This window comes from Chaetodon auriga, chromosome 2 (assembly GCF_051107435.1).
Source record: "Chaetodon auriga isolate fChaAug3 chromosome 2, fChaAug3.hap1, whole genome shotgun sequence".
Lineage (NCBI taxonomy): Eukaryota > Metazoa > Chordata > Actinopteri > Chaetodontiformes > Chaetodontidae > Chaetodon > Chaetodon auriga.
The window spans coordinates 12,705,329-12,727,512 of NC_135075.1; the positions used below are offsets into that span (position 1 = coordinate 12,705,329).

Here is a 22,184-nt window from a genome sequence, read left to right on the forward strand (position 1 = left end):
TGTCACATTCTGTTTTATTTCTCTTTTACAAAGCTTTACAACTTTTTGGGAATGGAAGTTGTTTTTCCTCACTGTGTGGAAGCTGGTCTTGGATGCGTACCTTACCATCATGTATGCAGCTTTTAAGTGCATATTGAAAATTCCTTTTAGGGGTTATTTTTTAAAAAAAAACAAATTAGCTGGAAACATTCAAAAGTGAGCTGGAGAAGGCATTTTAGTCCAACTCATGCAGCTAATGTTGGCGGAATTAGCTAGCTAGCTACAGGTGATCAAATCTGCCAATAGGACTTAATTTCAATCAGCAAAATAGGTTGTTGATGGCTGGAAATTATGAGCCTGCTTTTGTACTACTTCTAACTGCAGTCATTAGAGCCATTGTTTCAAATAGTTTGTCTGCCATTGTTGTCATTGCAAACTGCTTCCTGCACTGTGAGAATGAAAAGCTTTTCAGGCATCACAACAGTAACTAAGCTGGACAGGGCATAGTGGACAGTCAGACAGGACGAGAAGGTTAGAGGATGTTCCAGCTCTCTTTCGTGAACCAGCAGTATGACTTTATTGTTTGTGTCAATCACAGGTTACAAAACCGTCCAGGGGTCCAGCGGTTTAGTTGCTGCCCTTTGAAGAAAGATCTTGTCACGGTGTGGTCACAACTGCTACTTTTTGCTGCTTTGTTTCATAAATTGGTTAGTGCTCTTTTAATCTTTGACGTACCAGCAAACCAACGTTTCCATGAAGGAAGGATGGAATGGAAGAAAGGAAAGAGGGAAGGAATATTTTCCCCCTCCACCTTCTGCTTTACAGGGAAGTCTTTGATGCTGTGATGAAAAGTGACAGCTATAATGCTCAGGGCAGCTTGTGTTTGAGGAGCGGGGTGAAGTGAAATGAATGTTTCAGGGGTGATGAGCTCCCCCTCAGGAACAATACCAGCTTGATCCAGGAAGCTCTCTGATTGCAAACACTGAAATCAAAAGGGAAGATCAGTGCTTTGTAGAGGATGATAATAATTCCATGACTGTGAAATTGGCAAAAAACACCTCTTGATGAACTGACACTGATTGTAAAAACGGTCCAATGATGTTAGCAAGACCCAGTCCAAATATGAAGCTTTGATACTGTCTGTTTTTCATTGCCTCACCGCAGTGAGAGTTAGCTTGGTGATGCACAGATAGAAGACGTCTTAGCTCAGTTTTCTGCAGCTTCTATTTGTATGTAGCAGTAAAGTGAATATGGTGAATGGTAACAAGTTTATTTTCCCTTGTTACACTGTAATTCTATATTTATAATGACTAATATTAGCTTTTCTCATGTTCTGAAAAGGTAGGAGTTAGCCATATTACACTTCTAGAGATAAACGTTTTGTCACTGTAAAAGTCCACATTGTGATAAATTGCACTAGCTCAAGCATTTATTTCTCCTCTCACTTTCTTGTCTTAATCAAACTTCCCATCTAGGCCACAACTATGCTACACTGTTGAAAAACACATCAGCATAGCATATTCCACATCTGCCCACATCAGCTCAACTGAAGAGCTTTTGACAAAGTTGCAAATGTAAGAGTGGCTCAACCGGGGTTGATGCAAATAACCTTTTATTCATTATTTTTAGACCTCAATACAGTGTTTGATTAATTAATGTGCTGGCTGGCTCACACTTGTTCTCATAACATTAATTAAAACTTAATTTAATGGTACAATGTACATGTGGTTGCTGAAGGCAGCATCACACGCTGCTCATTAAGTGAGTTGATAGTGGGAAGATGTAACAGATGCATTTATATTAGAATTACATGTTGCCTTCCTGCACTTACTTATATCATTTTTTAAGCCAATTTTATGTCCAGATTGGCTTTGGAAATATTATCATAATTCAATAATTTGCCTATGTTTGATAAATAAGAGCTTACATTCAATGTATTGGAAACAACAAAATCAAAAAAAAAAAAAGGTAATAAAACTCAATTGAAAAAATAAATTAAAGGAGTATGATAAGATGTGGAACAAAACATATTTCCTGTTTTGTGACAAAACAAACTGATCAGGAAAGATAAGGATAACAAGAGTTTTCTGTGTGGCTGCTCGGTTTAATTTGTTTTCTTTTGCCCTACAGTTTGATTCATAAGCAGTGCAGTCTGTTGGTTGCATGTACATGCTGATAAACTGCATGTAATCAGTCAAATCAGTTCAAAATGTCCATTCTGAGATGGCATCTCTAATCACAAAGAAGCTGTTAAGGTCAATGCAAATCACTGAGGGGAAAAAACAACTAATTACATATAACAAGACAGAATAATGAGATTAGAGCTCATTCATATCCATACCCTCTGACCTACAGAGGCATGCATTTGGACACCAACCAAGTTTCTGTGACTGTAAATAGATAAGTGACCAGAAGATGGACTGATCTCCCACTGCCATAATGTTAACATGAACCATTTTCTCCAACATTTTAAGCGAGAAGAGTACATTATGTTTGCTTTGTACAATTTTAGTGAGTGAAAAAAGGAAAGGAACACCCCAGAGATTTGAGCTCTCAGATGACTTTTACCAAGGTCTCAGACCTTAATCAGCTTGTTAGGACTTTGGCTTGTTCCTAATCAGGAAGGGCCAAGTCATGCAAATTTCAAAGCTTTGCAAATACTCTACTTCTAAAACTATGTGCCAACAATCAGCAGCCCCATAAGCAGCTACCGAGCATTCCTCAGTTTGTAATGTCATTAAGACATATCAGTTAACAGGAACAGTGGAGGTCAAGCTGAGACCTGGAAGACCAAGAAAAATGTCAAAGAGAACTGCTCTTGTTTGACTGCATGAGACCTTCGTGAAGTTTCCACAGACTCTGTTGTACTGTGCAGCGACACCTACACAAACATGAACTTCATGGAAGAGTCATCAGAGGAAAACCTTTCCTGTGTCCTCACCACAAAAGTCAGAAGTTTGAAGAAGAAGTTTGCAAAGGAATATCTAAACAAGCCTGACGCATTTTGGAAACAAGTCTTGTGGACTGATGAGGTGCAAATACAACTTTCCTTTCCAGCTGCAATGAGCAAAGTTATGTTTGGAGAAAAACAATGTGTAGACTTTCATGGAAGAACACCTCTTCAACTGTCAAGAACAGGGGTGGATCCTGCTTTGGGCTCATGTTGCAGCCAGTGTCACAAGAATATTTTACTTGTAGAGGGAAGAATGGATTCAATCAAATACCAGCAAACTCTGGAAGCAAACATCACACCTCTGTAAAAAAGCTGAAGATGAACGGAGGATGGCTTCTATAACAGGATCCACATGAAGAACACAATTGAGTCTGTTCAAACTGAGCCTGCTGACTGTGCACGTGAGACCACGTCTGCACATGAGGACGAGATAATTAACACGTTGACATGATGAGCCTATTGACCATCTGTTTGTGATTATTTAAATCAACTTTTTTATTATTTTCAGTGTCGCACACTCCCAAACAAATTTGAATTTGATCAAATTATCACAAGTTAAATGAATAATATGCGTTGCTGGTGCAGTTGCACACTTTGCCCGGTTGGTAATCCAGCCCAGGCAGATGCTGGTGTATAAACAGAACAGCTGTCTGCATCTGGATGCATTTAGGGTTTGTATAACACTGTGAGGAGTTATTCAGACTGAAAGAAAAGCAGGCAGCAGTGTTGGGGTGGTCATGTTGTTACAGCTACTGTGCAGAAGATGAAATAGCAATGTAGGACTGCCATTTGAGTAATAGATCCATGAGTGTACAGGCTGACATCAAAACACTGCCCAGTGGTTTATAATGCAATGAGACACAATTTTACAACCCTGGAAAAGGTTGTTTTATACTCCATCTTGATGACCGCAGGGTAAACAGTAAATCTACAGCTCTTACATTACAAACTCATCCTCCTTGAATGTGCTCTCACATGTCATTGCCAGCACGGTACGTTTCTGCATGACAATGTAATGCAAAAGTTGAGCCAGGTTTAACTTTTTTGACCCTGCATTGGCACCCCCGCTGTGCCAGTGCAGTCATCTCATTGAAATGAATGACGTGACTTCATTTTTCCTCCCAGCACTGTTTGTCTGAACATGGCCGGACTTTTGTGCTCATCCTGGTTGTGGGCAGGATCCTGAAGCAGGTCGGGCAACCCCTGCAGAAACATTCACAGCAAATGGCAAAACAGCTCTTGAAGTGAAAGTGTGTTTGTTGTCTGGATGAAAGCTCATCCAGTATTGATACCCTTGTGTCTAATATCTCTGAGCAAAACTCTGTTTCCTGTTCCTGCAGGCAGCAATTGATCATGGCTCACTCTCTCTCCGAGCCGAGCCATCTGTTAGAAAAACAATTTTTCTGTCATTGTGGATTCAATTGGAGCTATCCATCAACTTGACAGGGTGGGTTTGCTGCACTAAATTAACAAATTCAGGAGAGCTTTTATCAGGTTACAGTGCACCCTGAATTTAAACCTTGCAATCACCTGGTTGGGAACCAGCAGACTGATGGAAATCCACAGAACACACTAAGCCCAGCCTGTTTAAACATTTGGAGACAGCTATTTTGGCAAACAGCATTGATTCTCCTCCAAAACGAATGTGAGGACTCAGCAGCATTAATGGCAAACAAAGCATTACAGAGATTGGCTGCCATTGTTACGATGCTAATTGCCTGAGGTGTCATTTGCTCCCCAACAGAAAGAGGGAAAAAGGCTTTTTTTCCCATTTCATTTCACCCTCTGTGTTTGTGGCAATAAACAAAAGAGAAGAGAGAGCAGAGTCAGAGAAAACACATGTAATGAAATTTGTCAAGCCTGTTTAATGTGCTCCTCTTTGAATATCGCATTCTCTTCAACATACTTTTCTTCATCTGGCTTGTTTTGAAATTGCATTTCCAGATGTTTGCTTTGACAATCTGCGCTCCAGCAGATGAAAAGGCTTCAGAGGGGAATGCAATATTACCAAAAATGGAATAATAAGACACATCAATCAAGTACCATTGCCCCTAATTACCACATATCTGTCTCTAACTGCCTTCATTTCCAGATATGAATGAGGTGCGCTTTAAACCACAGCCCCTCTACCTTGACAGACATGACAGTGCTGCCTTTTGATGCTCTGTGTGCTTCATTTGAGGTGTGATGGATGCTGCGTCTCCCTCTCTCTCTCTCTCTCAGGCAGAAGCAAAGCAAAGCAGAGATGCTACAGCAGCCATTTCAGTTCATTCCTTGGCTTTTCTAGGTGACTGCTCACTCTTTCCCTCTTCTATTTGATTAATGGTACCGTATCTCTGGTGGCCATTGTAATAAAGTCAAATGAGGTCTCGAATGGCTGAGGCTTTGTAGAATCAGCAGTGGATAATTGAGGAGGTGGATGTCTCAGGTGGGGGTCTGTGTCTGTTCTCTGTCCTCACGCCAATGAAATAGTGTTTCACTTTTCCCTTTGGCAGAGTTAGTGAAGTCAGTAATTGTGTTAGAGCAGCCGTGCTCCACTGCACATTGTTGTATGTTTGGATGGTTGTGCTCGTGTTCGGTTTGAATGGTTACAGAGCTGCTGGTGTGGAAGAAACATGTCTCCTCACTGAACGCATCAAAGTGTGCTCAGTTTGTTTCCTGAATAATACAGAGGCGAAGGAGTGATTACGGAAACGTTGTAACCCAGAGCATCTTCTTTAACCAGCAAAGATGCTCCTTTGTCAGAGCGATGTTTGGCTTCCCGCAATGAAAACTGTCAGAAGATTTTCCAGAGAAATCCTGCCTGAAACCTGGAAATCCTTCAGATCTCCTTTCACCAGGCAAGATTCCACACTTTAGTGTGTAAATACTTACCTTCATATGGGATTGTCTGCGACACCAAATAGGCTGCTGGGTGATAGATGTAGCAGAGCACACACACACACACACACACACACACACACACACACACACACACACACACACACACACAGTGTGACCTAAAGATAGACTGGACCAAGCGATTCATGAATGTGTCAGGTCTGACATTCCTGTTCATTGTTCTATTGTGTCAGTATATGACACAACGTAAATCAATATTCCCCACATAATTCACATTGAAGACATTTCTAAACATGTGCTGAGGTGTCCATGCCTTCTCTTGGTGGATTTATTTTTTCAATAAGCCTATTGCGAATCATTGTCAAGGCCACAAACATTTATGTCATCTCTGAGGGTAGAGACTGTAGGGAGATTCTTGCTCGTTCCTAGAACCTATGAACTCCTTTAACAACATGACTGTATTTGCAGTAAACAGATTAAAAAATCATTAAAAAGTGGACAGGACCTGCTGTGAGCCATGAGGATCAATACAATCAGAGGGTCACTGACGGAGGCAGTGAGGTAAAATTCTGTAAAGATAATTAACTATTATTGGTGGTAGTGGTTGTTTGTGTTGGGCAGCTCCTGTAAAGTGATTTTTGAATGAATGTTTTTTCTGTTATTTTCTTTGCGGCAGCATTTTCACTGTCATGACTTTCAATGATGATAAAAAGGGTCAAAGACAAAGAGCCACTGGGTTTCAGCTTGAATGTATAATTAGAGTCATCATGTTAGGCTGGACAGAAACTGAAAAGCTAGATGTTAAAGATTGGCAAGAAGTGCTTTAAACAATCACTTTGCAATAGCACAACATGTAATTTACTAATGTGCAACATCTTCTTCTGTAGTTCTTTTCTGCCTTCCTCTATATATGAGAGGATGGCAAACTTATAGAGGGAGACAGGGTCCTCCCTCGATAATATAAATTTGCCATCCTCTCATCATCTATAATTGCATGTGTAACTAACCAAAAAGCCCCTATGGACAGTAGTAAAGCAAGGATGTTCACGTCGCCCGGATTGGCGTCACCGGGGCCCCACCCTGGAGCCAGGCCTGGGGTTGGGGCTCGCAGGCGAGCGCCTGGTGGCCGGGTCTTTGCCCACGGGACCCGGCCGGGCTCAGCCCGAAGGAGCGACGTGGGCCCGCCTTCCCGTAGGCCCACCACCCGCAGGAAGGACCAGAAGGGGCCGGTGCTTTGTGTTTTGGGTGGCAGTCGTGGGCGGGGGCCCCGACGACCCAAACCCTGGACAACGACTCTGGCTATGGGGACATGGAATGTCACCTCGCTGGGGGGGAAGGAGCCGGAGCTAGTGCAGGAGGTTGAGCGGTACCGACTAGAGATAGTCGGACTCACCTCCACGCACAGTTCGGGCTCTGGAACCCAACTCCTTGAGAGAGGCTGGACTCTCTTCTACTCTGGAGTTGCCCGCGGTGAGAGGCGGCGAGCTGGTGTGGGCTTGCTTATAGCCCCCCAGCTCAGCCGTCATGTGTTGGAGTTCTCCCCGCTGAGCGAGAGGGTCGCTTCCCTGCGCCTTCGGGTCGGGGATAGGTCTCTCACTGTTGTTTCGGCCTATGGGCCAAACAGCAGTGCAGAGTACCCGGCCTTCTTGGAGTCCTTGGGAGGGGTACTGGAAAGTGCTCCAACCGGGGACTCCATCGTTCTGCTGGGGGACTTCAATGCCCACGTGGGTAGCGACAGTGATACCTGGAGGGGCGTGATTGGGAGGAACGGCCTCCCCGATCTGAACCCGAGTGGTGTTCTGTTGTTAGACTTCTGTGCTAGTCATAGTTTGTCAATAACGAACACCATGTTCAAGCATAAGGGTGTCCATCAGTGCACGTGGCACCAGGACACCCTAGGTCGGAGGTCAATGATCGACTTTGTAGTCGTATCATCTGACCTTCGGCGGTATGTCTTGGACACTCGGGTGAAGAGAGGGGCTGAGCTGTCAACTGATCACCACCTGGTGGTGAGTTGGATCCGCTGGCAGGGGAGGAAGCGGGACAGACTTGGCAGACCCAAACGTACTGTGAGGGTCTGTTGGGAACGTCTGGCGGAACCCCCTGTCAGGGAGGTCTTCAACTCCCACCTCCGGGAGAGCTTCGACCAGATTCCGAGGGAGGTTGGAGACATTGAGTCTGAATGGACCATGTTCTCCACTTCCATTGTTGATGCAGCCGTCCATAGCTGTGGCCGTAAAGTCGCCGGTGCCTGTCGTGGCGGCAATCCCCGAACCCGGTGGTGGACACCGGAAGTAAGGGATGCCGTCAAGCTGAAGAAGGAGTCCTATCGGGCTTGGTTGGCTCATAGGACTCCTGAGGCAGCTGACGGGTACCGGCAGGCTAAGCGGGCAGCAGCTCGGGCGGTTGTAGAAGCAAAAACTCGGGTCTGGGAGGAGTTCGGGGAGGCCATGGAGGAGGACTACCGGTCGGCCTCGAAGAAATTCTGGCAAACCGTCCGGCGCCTCAGGAGGGGGAAGCAGCTCTCCATTAATACTGTTTACAGTGGAGGTGGGGAGCTGCTGACCTCGACTGGGGATATTGTCGGGCGGTGGAAGGAATACTTCGAGGATCTCCTCAATCCCACTGTCATGTCTTCTGCAGAGGAAGCAGAGACTGGGGACTTGGAGGTCGATTCGTCCATCACCCGGGCTGAAGTCACTGAGGTAGTCTGCAAGCTCCTCGGTGGCAAAGCTCCGGGGGTGGACGAGATCCGCCCTGAGTACCTCAAGTCACTGGATGTTGCAGGGCTGTCCTGGTTGACACGCCTCTGCAACATCGCATGGCAGTCGGGGACGGTGCCCTTGGACTGGCAGACCGGGGTGGTGGTCCCTCTGTTTAAAAAGGGGGACCGGAGGGTGTGTTCCAACTATCGGGGGATCACACTCCTCAGCCTCCCTGGGAAAGTCTATTCCAGGGTACTGGAGAGGAGAATCCGGCCGATAGTCGAACCTCGGATTCAGGAGGAACAATGCGGTTTTCGTCCCGGCCGTGGAACACTGGACCAGCTCTATACCCTCCGCAGGGTGCTTGAGGGTTCATGGGAGTTTGCCCAACCAGTCCACATGTGTTTTGTGGACTTGGAGAAGGCATTCAACCGTGTCCCTCGCGTCATTCTGTGGGAGGTGCTCCGGGAGTATGGGGTTGCAGGCCCTCTGCTGAGGGCTGTGCAGTCCCTGTACAACCGGAGCAGGAGCTTGGTCCGCATTGCCGGCAGTAAGTCGGACCTGTTCCCGGTGCATGTTGGACTCCGCCAGGGCTGCCCTTTGTCACCGGTTCTGTTCATTATTTTTATGGACAGAATTTCTAGGCGCAGCCAGGGACCGGAGGGGGTTCGGTTCGGGAGCCGGCAGATTTCGTCTCTGCTTTTTGCGGATGATGTTGTCTTGTTGGCTCCATCGAGCCAGGACCTTCAGCGTGCACTGGGACGGTTCGCAGCCGAGTGTGAAGCAGCTGGGATGAGAGTCAGCACCTCCAAGTCCGAGGCCATGGTTCTCGACCGGAAAAAGGTGGCTTGCTCCCTCCGGGTTGGGGGAGAGATCCTGCCTCAAGTGGAGGAGTTTAAGTATCTTGGGATCTTGTTCACGAGTGAGGGAAGAATGGAGCGTGAGATTGACAGGCGGATCGGTGCAGCGGCAGCAGTAATGCAGTCGCTGTATCGGTCCGTCGTGGTGAAGAAGGAGCTGAGCCGAAAGGCGAAGCTCTCGATTTACCGGTCTATCTACGTTCCTACCCTCACCTATGGTCATGAACTTTGGGTCATGACCGAAAGAACGAGGTCCCGGATACAAGCTGCTGAAATGAGTTTCCTCCGCAGGGTGGCGGGGCACTCCCTTAGAGATAGGGTGAGGAGCTCTGTCACCCGGGAGGAGCTTAGAGTAGAGTCGCTGCTCCTCCACATCGAGAGGAGTCAGCTGAGGTGGCTCGGGCATCTGTACCGGATGCCCCCTGGACGCCTCCCTAGGGAGGTGTTCCAGGCATGCCCCACCGGGAGGAGGCCCCGGGGAAGACCCAGGACACGCTGGAGTGACTATGTCGCTCGGCTGGCCTGGGAACGCCTCGGGGTCCCCCCGGAGGAGCTGGAGGAAGTGTCCGGGGAGAGGGAAGTTTGGGCGTCCCTGCTCAGACTGCTGCCCCCGCGACCCGGCCCCGGATAAGCGGGTGGGAATGGATGGATGGATGGACTAACAGAGAAAGAAATGAATACCACGTCTAGAAACTGAACGTAACCGACATGAAATCAAAGAAAACACACTGCAAGACTGTTTGAATTCTAAACTGATTCTTTGTAAGAGCAAAAACACCACCATCAATCACTGCCCAGTACTAATTATCACTTAACCGCCAATTAGAAGGTGAAGTAAAGTGTTTTTGAACCTGTTTTTAAGCTGCCCAAACGTGCAGGGAGCTAAACAAGCTTTAAGAGCTCATGCTTGTAGAAGGAGAGCCATGAAAGTTTGTTTTCAGTACATCCTACACTTGGCTCTTCATTAATGTGCAGTTCAGTAACTCCAAGCTCCAAGACAACAGGCATTTGCCATATTATACTTAATGAGACAAACTCAGCAGGAGCTCATGTCCCAATCACCCATCCCCAGTCCTCATTTTTCACTTCCTTTACTTAAAATTCAAGAAACATAAATGTCAGTTGAAAAGAGAGGAAACACAGTATCATGCTCGAGTAGTATCAGCGGATCATGTATCGCGTTGATCCTTCTCACACTGCATGGCATAGATAGGGGTAACTCATGTAGCCAGTACTTTGCTGCATATCCTAATTGCAAGTGAATTTAAAGTAAATCCCTGCAGTAATTCCTCTTTGGCTCATTAGCCTGAATTGAAGCAAAAACGAGTTGAAAACACTAATGCCAAAGACTTTTCCCTCTGCCTTTCCTAATTGGTATCCACTGTCATGCTGTGCTGAGTTTGCATCACCAAGGCGATCAAAAGAGGGCGAGAGAGGAAAGACAGGGGAATTAGGTCAATAAGATGTCACACTTTGGAAAGAATCTTCTATGGAAAAACGTCAATAGTGGGCGATCCTGCAAGACCCTGTATTAAGATGTGGCTATGATTACCCAACAAAAACACTTGGTGAAGGTTCTGGAAATATCCTACTTGCATTGAGCGGAGCCACAAACACTGATTGCAGGTCTTCAACAGGATGTGAGCTTCAGTCCTTCATGAAAGCTGGACTTGTTTCACACCCATCCACCACGATCTTAATTTCCCCCTTAGGACACACTACTTATAATAAAATATTCCCGCCAAAGAGTCAATGACAAAGACATCAGATGGAAAAGATGTCTTCTGTATCTTTTTACACACATTTCCCCAAATTACTGCTACATTTTTGGTGTCTTTTGAGCTTTGAGTTGTCAACTAAAATTTAAAGTCAAGTTCTTTGTTCTCTTTCATGTCATCCCAAGCAGAATGCAAGCTGTCCACAGACATTTTTGGTTTGACTCATTAGATTGTACAAAGAGAATGTGACCTGACAGTGCTCGGACCCGCATGTGATCCTGAAATGATCAGATCATGAAAGATGTGTTGTGTCAACCGTACCGTAACCTCATCCTGAATTTGTTCTAAAACTCCCCAAAAACTCTTTCAGCTGTGTTAAATTTTCTTTTTACAATACCCCACTTGTTTGTGCTCAATCCATGGCATTTCGATATTGTTACTATTTTTTCCAGCTCCCACATCTCCTCTCAATCCTTTAACCTATTTTGTTTAACTGACATTTATATTGTTTGCCAAAAATGTCTGTTGCACATTTCTAAATGACCAGCAAATGTTTTCCCTTTGCCCTTTCCAAAAACATAACCATAAAAGCAATCTGTGTCCAACGTGCTGTTTTCTTCACAAGATAATCCAATTTGCAAAAACTGGTAAGCATAAGTGTCCATAAAATGAGGTTTATACGAATAGTTGTTGTGGCATGTTAACAACAGCAGCCAGTATTCATCATCGGAAACTGTCTTCAAGAGCTGAAGCCTCACTTTCCCTCCCAAAACATACTGATGAGCATTTGGTCGGTTTTAATGGCAGACTATAATCACCACCCCCGATAGGCACTCGAAAGGACTCCCTCATGGCACTTTTGCTTTCGTGCCTCCTGCTCAGCTTGGTCACAGTGTGCGGTTTGTGGCCTGAAGATCAGTAAAAGCTACCAGGAGGCTAAACACTCAGCCTTCTATCATTCTTGATCGCCATTTTAGAGAAAAGCTGTGGAGTGGAATGGATTAGGTGACCTGTGGGTGGGAACCCGGCAATGAAACAGACCCGAACACTGCAGCCGGAAGACAATGCATCAAACATGCAGCATTCTGAATTATGTATGTACACCGTGTAATTTATTAAAGGTTGTGCTTTGTTTTTTTAGGTTTTTAGGCAATGGTAGCATTTCATGAAACTTTCTGACATATATGGTGATCATAAGAGACAACCAGAACCTCATATACAACACAGAGCAAAGGGTCGCTTCAGAGTGTACTAATAAGTCAGACAACAGCTGTTTCCAGATGGTTCAGTGTGATGGTGATTCTTTGGGGGATTGGGTAGGAAAGGTGCCAGCCATTGCAATGAAGATGCTTCAGTTTTGAGAAATCTTTCCAGAGTGTTTGCAACAGATGGTTGTCTATATGTGTAACTGCTGGAATACAGGAGGCATGAATGTGACGTGTCACATTTGCCTGCTACACACACTCCGTCTTGTCTCTTGAAACATTGCTAGCATTTTCACACATACACAATCGGCTTCATACTGAGTTTTTCCATGTGATAAGACAGATGGCTATGCCGGATGTAAAAAGGCTATGTCAACTGGTGCTGAATTAATTAACTAGATAATTTTAACTACAGGATCATGGACAGGCATTGATGTGATATATACTGATGCAGGTCCTCGGTGGTAGAGAGCATTAAACAACAGTTCAATTGGTCGGTGTTCTCTATTACTTATTTAAAAGAGGACTAACTCTAATTGTCTGATATTGAGCTTCTTATTACCAGCAGACGAAAGTTCCTTTTCTGGATTAGGCAGATGTTCACACTCTGTTTGACAGGGTCACTGGAACATGTAGTGATCCTGCACCTTTACCACTGTTCTTCAGTAAATGAGCACAAGGCTTGGACTGGAAGTGATTTACGAAAACCTTCATGAGGATTCAGCTGAAGGTGATGACGGCGCCCCGTTGTAGAGTGAGCTGCCGGTCTCCTGTACATGAACTAATCATTGTTAATAATGAGGGCAACACTCTATGCAAACGTTAATAATTTCACTGAGGAGTGGCAGGATATGAAATCATTTATGTTGTAGGAGAGGTAAATATGTTTTGTTGGGAGAAAAGATCAAGTGGGAGGTATATGTCAGGTTTGAACTCCATAAACTGCTTTCAGGCTGTCAGAAAATGCCAGTAGATTGAAGGATGATGTATCCTTGGACAATTTTTCACCGCATAGTTCTGAGGTAAGGTATTGAGTGTGAACCTGAAGTTCTCCTTTTACACAAACTGCAGGCAGCAATGAAACTGAGTCGCATTTAAAGGCAGAGCACGAGACATGGGGCTTGATGACGTCTGAGCTGAGTGCTGCTAGCCTGAAGTGACAATGGTGACAGGAAAACTTTATTTTCCTCAAGGAGGAAATACTTCCAGAGATCTTAAAAGCACAATTTCAGGTGATTTCTTGTAATATTCCCCTGATTGGAAAATGCAATGGCTTTATCAGTCACCTTGACTCACCGTCTTCCAACAGAGATCCCAACAATGAACAAGTCGGAAAACTTTGGGTGATTAATGGTAATCAATGTAATCCAACATACTATACTAATAATATATGATAATAAATCCACTTCCAAAATTCGCTCATAATGCCCAGTTCCCTGTGTCCTGTTCAATTATTCTGTCTGCCTAGTACACCTATTTGTATACCTATTGTGCACAGGTATAATGACTTTGGTTACCAACAATGGAGAATGGAGTAAGCATTTACAGAATGCAAATACACTGAATGGCTATTGTTAAAATAACACCTTGTTCACAGTTGCACACTGACAAAGACATGGCTGAAACATCTGCGCATTTCTTCCCCCGTGCTGAATTTTGACATAGAAAAGTGAACAAAAGCAGCATTCACATTGATTTGGGTGTGCAGACTCTCTCTCTCTCTCTCTCTCTCTCTCTCTCTCTCTCTCTCTCTCTCTCTCTCTCTCTCTCTCCTTTTTGTGCAAGAGTGCTTGATTTTTTCCCTTCGACTACAATAACACTTGCAACTTGTGCAAAACTGAAACACCTTACATAGCTGTTGTGTCATGCTGTCCTCAGACTCAATTCATCGTTCAACCTTTTTGCCCTTCTCCCGCAGTTGAAACCTCTCATTTTTCTGCGTTAATCATGGTGAATTTTCCAGGCTCTCGGTCGAGCCGCTGCACAAAGTGAATCAATGATGGGCTATTCTTTACTGTAGATCCCTGTGGTAGAGTGCTCCTCTGGAAGCCCTCCAGCCCAATCTCACTCTACAGAAGTCTGACTATGTACAATGGCCCTTGGCCCTGAATACAGACCTCTATGCTTTGAGTTACTTCAATGGCTTTGTGCGCCTACTTGAAACCTTGTTTGGTTTGGAATAATTGTAGGCATATTCATTCATAAAATAAAGTGAAACTTGGACTCTAATTTGGTTCCACATTGATCATAAGTTATATCCAAACATTTTTTTTATTACCATACATAACTATTTGACAGATTGGGATTAAATTGTGTACAAACATTCATGATTCCAAGAGAAGGAATTGTGCTGACTTTGGAGGGCGCCTTGACTCTTCCTCTAGTGTCACCATGAGGTTGAGTTTTGTGGTTTTCACTCAAAGTCTTGACAACTTTTGGATCAATTGCGAAGAAAATGTGTGCAGATATTCAACTCTAAGATCCTGGCTTTTCATCTGGTGTGAAATGTCCAATAATAACTCCCTTCATCCTCATCCTAATTACTGAACGTTAGCATGCTAACATGCTCAAGTAAGATGAGGAAAATGGTAAACATTATATTTGCTTAGCATCAGCATGTCAGCGTTGCCACTGTGGGCATGTTATCAGGCTGATGTCAGCATTCTCAGTTCAGCCTCACAGAGCCGCTAGCATGGCTTTAGACTCTTAGTCACGTTAATTGTAGGCTGGAAACAGCTTCCAAATTTACCCAGTAGTTACACACTTTCAATCCTCTCTCCTTTTCTCGTCCGTCTCATATCCCCCTTGGCAAAATTAATTTAGCCGTTCCTTATTCACAGCAGCTTTGTTAGTTTGGTTTAGTCTTTGACTCCCTGAAGATTTCTGTAATTACAGATTCTCACCACTGTGTGTGTGTGTGTGTGTGTGTGTGTGTGTGTGTGTGTGTGTGTGGCCATGTATTCCTTATGTTGTGGGGACATAAATCTCTTTACACAGTCACATTGTGGGGACTCGCCTTCCTTATGGAGACAAAATGCAGGTCCCCATAATGTAAATCATTACATTTTAGGGTGTGTGTGTGTGTGTGTGTGTGTGTGTGTGTGTGTGTGCGTGCACACAATACTGTATGTCTGTTGGTCTTTATGCTTGAAAGGATTTTGTGCAAGTGTGTTTTCTACATTTACATGTTCTTATGGGCAATATCATGTCTCTGTTTGTCAGTGTTTGCATGTGTCTCTGCGTGTGTGTGTGTTAATATACAGCCCACCTTTGTTTAATATCGGAGGTTCAAAAGCACCCCTGTGTGTACCCTGTGGCTCTTTGAAGCACCGTGTTAATGGATAGGTTAGATTATGCATGCACCACGGCTTTGACTCTTCGAAGATGAAAATATGTATTCTTTCTTTTCAGACCTCCTGAGTTATTGCAAGAAGAGCCTTCTAATTTGCTCAGGTGCAGTTCAAAGAATAAAATTAGCCTGGCACGTTTATTAGATTAGTGTTTGAGGTTTTAAGTAATATGAGGGAGCACTGTCTTGTGTGTGGCAACCTCAGGAGGTCTATCCTCCATAACTGAGGCAAATTAGAAATCAAGTCTGCGTCTGAGGTTTTTTATTTATTTATTTATTTTGCTGTTGCAAATCAATAGCAAGGTGCTAATGAAATCTTATTTGATCATTTTCATCTCCTTCTTCCAATATATTGTCAAGCAGTGAGATGGGTGGGATTTTGGCATGTAAAATGGCTCAAATCCAGCACGAGACAGATTGCAGTTTAACACCAACTGATTTGTTTTCCTTTCTGTGAGTTACACAACACCAGATTTATGAATATTATATTTACAAAATATGGTTGTTTTACAACTGTGAATATAGAGAGCGATCAGAGAGAAAGATCTTAGGGATTCCTATTGACACATGCACTCACATACCTACTCTCTCACACACATATATTCATGTGTGGCTGCTGAGATATACACTTAATGTATTTTTTCAAGCAAAATTAAGAAGTTCCTGACTCTCACTTGTGGGAATTTGTGAAACTATTACATGAAAATAGATTAGGATAACAGTTTTGGACTATAGGCTGGAAAAAGCTGACCATTGACCATTTATGCACATATTCATCATTAATCATCAGTCAAAAAAAATACTTGCAAGAAATTGTATTTTGAGCTTTTGCATTTTAGGACAGCACGTGGCACAACTAATATTCTTAGTAACATCCATTAACTGCATGTCTGAACTTTTAAAAAGCACCCTCAATAAACTAATTTTATTGCACAGATGTGAAACATGTTCTTCACATACAGAAAAAACAGGGTTATGGTTCAAAGCTTGTTCCTGTGGCTGTACATCAGGTTGGTCATTGCAGCCGTAGCTGCTATGCTGTGCAGCAAGTGTGTAGCCAAAACTTGTCAGCACAGCACAGATTTACTTGTGTAACCCAACTCTTTTGTCTGTCTATTTCTGGGAAGACCCGAGAGGGAATTGATTCGGTTGAAGAAGGTGAAGGAAGCAGGATGTAGTTATGGAGTCATCTGTCTTCTGGACTTGTAGTTTTGAGGCAGTGGCCGATAAGGTGCCAAATGTCTGCGAGCGTGTAAGATTTTAGGTGAACACTCACAGTTCCCTGCATCATTCGCCCATGCATGTGGGTTTCCCCACCTGAAGATCGATGGGAGCTTTTACTGCGTGGATCAAAGGCCTCCATCTTCCCCTTAGAACACACTCACCTCTGCACAAAGAGCAGAAAGCACTTATACACACAGCTGGAGAGCACTTTACCCAGTCTTTTGACCTCACGATGTTGTGTGCAAAACCTCAGGCCGTCAAGTCAAGTCGGTCAATCTTCTGTGAAAATTGACAGACAAATTGCAGCTAGAAATACCACTATCACTGTAAGTGTCATGCAAATCTTAACTCTAAGTCTTCACATTTTAGAACTTGCACTTTTTTATTTACTTTTTTTTTTTTTTTTTTTTTTTGCCAAAAGTGTTTAGGACAAAAAAAACAAAAACAAAACAGCTGCCTGGATTACAGATAGTGACAGCAAGTTTTACAGTCCAAGTATTTGGACATTCATATCGTGTAAATGATGCCGTGTCTTATGTATACACACACACACACACACACACACACACACACATACACAGCTATTTCCTCCTGTGCGTTTGGTCTGAAACTAGCCGTAGATTAAGTGTTCAGAGTCTCTGTTCACTGAACTTCTTTGGACTGTGAAAGGAAGCCCATGCACCACCACAGTGCCGCTCTACATAGAACACTTTCTAATCACCAAGAAGACACATTCCCCTTTCTGTGACACACAGCTGATGAATGAGGCAATTAACACACATGCAGAATGACCACAATAAACTTCACAGTCCCCACGTGAGACAGATAATGGCCTATGCTACATAGGCCGATAAATGAAAGGTGAAATATTTTCTGGGGAAACGTGAGGAATGGTTTGTCGATGTTCTTAGAGGCTTTAAGTGGAGCATATTTTTATACAGGTCTCATATTGACCAAATGGATGGATTTTGTCTGGATACAATTTATAATTCAATTCAATGTTTAAACAACACAGTGGATCAAAATGTTTTCCAAAAAAGAGAATAATAACAGCATAAAATCACAAGTTCACAATGTACACGACCAAACATCAGCAGCAACAGGCACACTGAGTGCTGAGAAGATCCTGTCACCAAAACACTAAGACCTGGACCCTCTGTGTTGGTTGCAGGAGTTCACTTATATAAGCAGAGGAAAGACTATTCAGTGCTTTGAAGACAGGAACCAAGCTTTTCAACTCAGTTCTATAGCTAAGAGGGAGCCAGTGGAGGGAGGAGAGAGGAGCTGGAGTAATATGGTCTTTCTTTCTTGATAATGTTAAAAGCCTTGGCACAGCACTCTGAACAAGCTGGAGACAGAATTAAAAGGTTTAAGTGTCACCAGAGCATTTTAAGAGTTGCAGTAATAAAGGTGGATGAAGATCACGGTGATGATGACTTTCTCCAAGTTGGACACACACATTTGTTTTGTTGACTGAAGCTGGACTTGCCTGATTTTTTTTGTTTTGCCTCTGTGCCAGCTGTCCGTTCCTCCATCCATCCCATTCTCATAAATGCAATATCTCAGGATCACTTTGAAGGAATTACTTCAGGTTTGGCACAAATATTCACTTGGACTCAAGGATGAACTGATTAAATTTTGGTAGTCAAAGGTCAAAGGTCAATGTCACTGTGACCTCAGTAACACGTTTTTGGCCATAAACCAAGAATTTATACTCTAATTATAACAAAATGACACAAAAATTTCTCATAGAATAGAATGATGAAGACATGCTATATCCAAAAGGTGAAAGGTCAGCTTCTCAGTGTTCTGCAAAAACACTTTCCTGGCCATTATTCAACTCAGGATCAGAAGGGAGGTTGTGTCCATATTTCACATTTAGTCAGATACTGAACTGGTGACTCTAATCTTGGTTCTCTGAAGTTCTGGTTTATCCAACTTCAATGCAGAATCTAATTTGATTCCCAGATTTTTCCTCACGGCTTCACAGAGAGACAAGGTTTGGAGTAAGAACAGGCAGTCAATTTCATGGCAAATTCAAGGATGTCGTATGAAAAGTGCAAAGTACAAGTACCTCAAAATTGTATTTAAGGACAGTACTTGACTAAATGTACGTAGTTTCAGAGAACTGATTGTCAGTCCTCAGATTCAGGAAGAGAAATGCAGCTTCCATCCAGATCACAGAACTGTGGGCCAGCTCTTAGCCTGGACAAGCCAGCAAATTCTCATCCATGTATCAGTTTATTTTGGCTCTGTTCACTATATGAGTCATTATTGTAACTAAACTTCCATTATATATACACAGTATATATATATAAAACAAACATGAACGCCAGCCAGCAGATTTCACTGTTTATAAGCAGTGACATTTGTGCTGAAAAGGCCAGAAAAGGAGGGAAAAAGCTCAAAGTTTGGTGGGATCCTCGATCCATTTTGATGACGAGATGTGAAGGACTGTGGAGCCGGTAGAGGTCATTAACTAAAGGAATTGCCATAGTACTAGATTTACATGGAGGGATGAAGCAGATCCACTTACATTTTTCACATTGAGCAGATTCAGGAAGCTGTCTCGACAGCCAGGATCTTTGAAGGAAAGGAGAACCCTAACCCTAATCCAAAATGGAGGAAGCGATCATAACTTACTGTATTCCACAAACCGCCTTAACCCTCCTCCACTGAAGAACAAACTACTCCAGAACAGAGGACTGGTTTGCTGACAGTTATGAGACAGGAGTCAATGGTACAAATTGTGTGAACTTATAGTCCCACTGTCAACCAAGCTAACTAGCTTGCTTGCTTGACAGTAAGCAGTTGGCAGTTTGAGACCTGAGAGAGTTGGACTTTTTCCCCCCTCCACCACCTCTAATGACATGGTGAACTATCCTGAGAACAAAATGCGAGAGGAAGCACATGACCCCTTTTTTACATATTTTCCACTTACAACTTCTCATGTTCTCATATATAAATTCAATTTCAAGGGCATTACATTTCAATTCCATCTGTCACCTTGAGCGGACTAAAGGACAGAACAGATTTAGTCGTATTTGACAGCACTTCAAATATCTTAACACAGATACACACACACACACACACACACACACACACAGGCAGTACATAGAGACATTACTGAGACATACAGACAAATATATTTCCTGGTGTACTCCAAACAAAAGGATAGTTGAGTGGGAAAGTAAGGGGGAAAGACAAAGGAGCCAGCTACGAAATGCCAAAAAAAAAAAAAAAAAAAGTTGTGTAGACTTCAAAGGAGTTATCCATTCCCCCTCTGTGCTGTCTGAATCAAGTGTAATAAGCGAGACAAGAGGGTTGAGCTTTTGATGGTCTTTCCAATTCTAAAATCTTCTTTGAGGTGTGACAGATGTGAATAAGCACATAACCCCAGTCTGAATTAGATGATAATAATTACCAACACAGCTATCTGAAGGTTCGAACCGGCACTGTTATTTCGCCCTTAAGCCAGGCACATGTAATACAACGATAGCAGCAGAATAAAGAAAGGAAAAACCCATTAAAGTGTACAGTGTGTGTACAAATAGGTACTTTAAGTTGTGCAATAGTACAGTAATGCTTATCTTGACGTGATTTCACAAGTATTCAAGCTTTACTGGCTCTTGCAGGAAATGCAAGATTTCCAAAAAGTAATAACAGAAATTAGATTAGTTGCTTCGTATCGTCTTACCATCAGAAAAAAATTTAAATCAAACTAGAAGCTGGAGGTGTCAGGTATGACCTACACAAAATCAATTTCTTTGCTGTTGAGTATAGTCAGGAGGACTAATTCACAGTTGGAAAATTGACATTTTATTCATGCAGTGGCCTTTATTGATCTCTTGTGACCACCAATGATGGACAAATAGAAGATATGTTTCCCTTCATTCCTGTGAAGCTCTTATTGTTTTGTCTCTTTGCTCCACAGAGGGATCCTAGGGAAGAAATGTGGAACCATCATCTTGTCTGCAGAGGAGTTGAGCAACTGCCGAGTGAGTAAGCCATAATAATCTCCCCTGCCAAAACACACATTAACAGGTAAACATCTGTCAGCAGAGCCTGCTTAAACAGACTTCACACATACAGTGGATTGAGCAGTACGGAAGCTCAGAGGGGTCACAGATGCAGACAAACGAAACTTCCTGTTGACTTTGTTTAGTCCACTTTGAGTAAGATGCCCACAGCAATCAAAGAGCTGAAAAAGCCAGTTTTCAATCCATCTATCCTTTAAAAACTGTCCATTCACCTGACAGTGTGCTGCTAAAAACACACAAACCCCTATGAGAAAATAACAGCCAGGGCAGCTACTCTCACTCTGCAGAGTGTCCCCCGGTCTAATGAAATGGCCCAGGAACATGATGGGGTGAGCGCTGACTGCCCCCTCAACCAACACTGTGCTGTAAAGCTGTGGATGCTTCACTGGGCTCCCAGCACGCAGATTAGAGGAGGATATTGAAAAGCAAGAGAGTGCAACAGAGCAAACGGCTCAGAGAGAGAGAGAGAGAGAGGGAGAGAGAGACAGAGAGAGAGAGAGAGAGAGAGAGAGAGAGAGAGAGAGAGAGAATAAAGGAGAAAGAAATAATGGCACAATAAAAATGAAAGAGCAAACGAGCAGTGATAAGATGGAGAGGAACAGAGATTTGTGTGTGTGTGTCCATGTATTACTCATGTTGTGGGGACATAAATCTGTTTACACAGACACACTGTGGAGACTTGCCTTACTTGTGGGGACAAAATGCAGGTTCCCATAATGTAAATCATCACATTTTAGGGTGAAGACTTGGGTTAAGGTTAGGGTAAGGCAAGTAGTGCTTGTGGTTATTGTTAGAGTAGGCATCCAGGAAATGAATGTAAGTCTATGTGATGTCCCCATAAGTGATTGAAACCTAACATGTCTGCGTGTGTGTGTGTGTGTGTGTGTGTGTGTGTGTGTGTGTTTGTGTGTGTGTGTGTGTGTGTTTGTGTGTGTGCAGAAGAAGGAGACAGAGAGAGAAACTGATACAAAGACAGTGAAGTAAATCAATAGAGGATTATTTCACACCCAGCGTGCAGCAGCTCTTTGCTATTAGAACAGCATGGCTGATGATAGTGTGAGACCGAGCACTGGTTAATTAAAACGCAGCTCTGCCTGACCTTGTTCCTTTAGCCTATGGGACACACACACACACACACACACACACACACACACACACACACAAGCATACACATTCATACGCTGATCAGCATGATCATACTTTCTCTTACACATACTTGTTCACAACCCGTCCTGATACTTATTTACATACAAACACACATTTACATGGAAGGCTGCCAGATGCTTTGTTGAATTTGGCGTCACCTACAC

At 43.4% G+C, this 22,184-nt stretch overlaps 1 protein-coding gene across 4 annotated transcripts in view; it reads left to right on the forward strand.

Moving 5' to 3' along the window:
• Positions 1-22,184, forward strand: part of cpne5b (copine Vb) — a 117,182-nt gene that overhangs the window by 53,810 nt on the left and 41,188 nt on the right. For all 4 annotated transcript variants that reach the window (XM_076755022.1, XM_076754993.1, XM_076755011.1 and 1 more), the window contains one exon: positions 20,769-20,832. In XM_076755022.1, the coding sequence (XP_076611137.1) occupies positions 20,769-20,832 (64 nt within the window). The remainder of the gene's footprint in view (positions 1-20,768; positions 20,833-22,184) is intronic.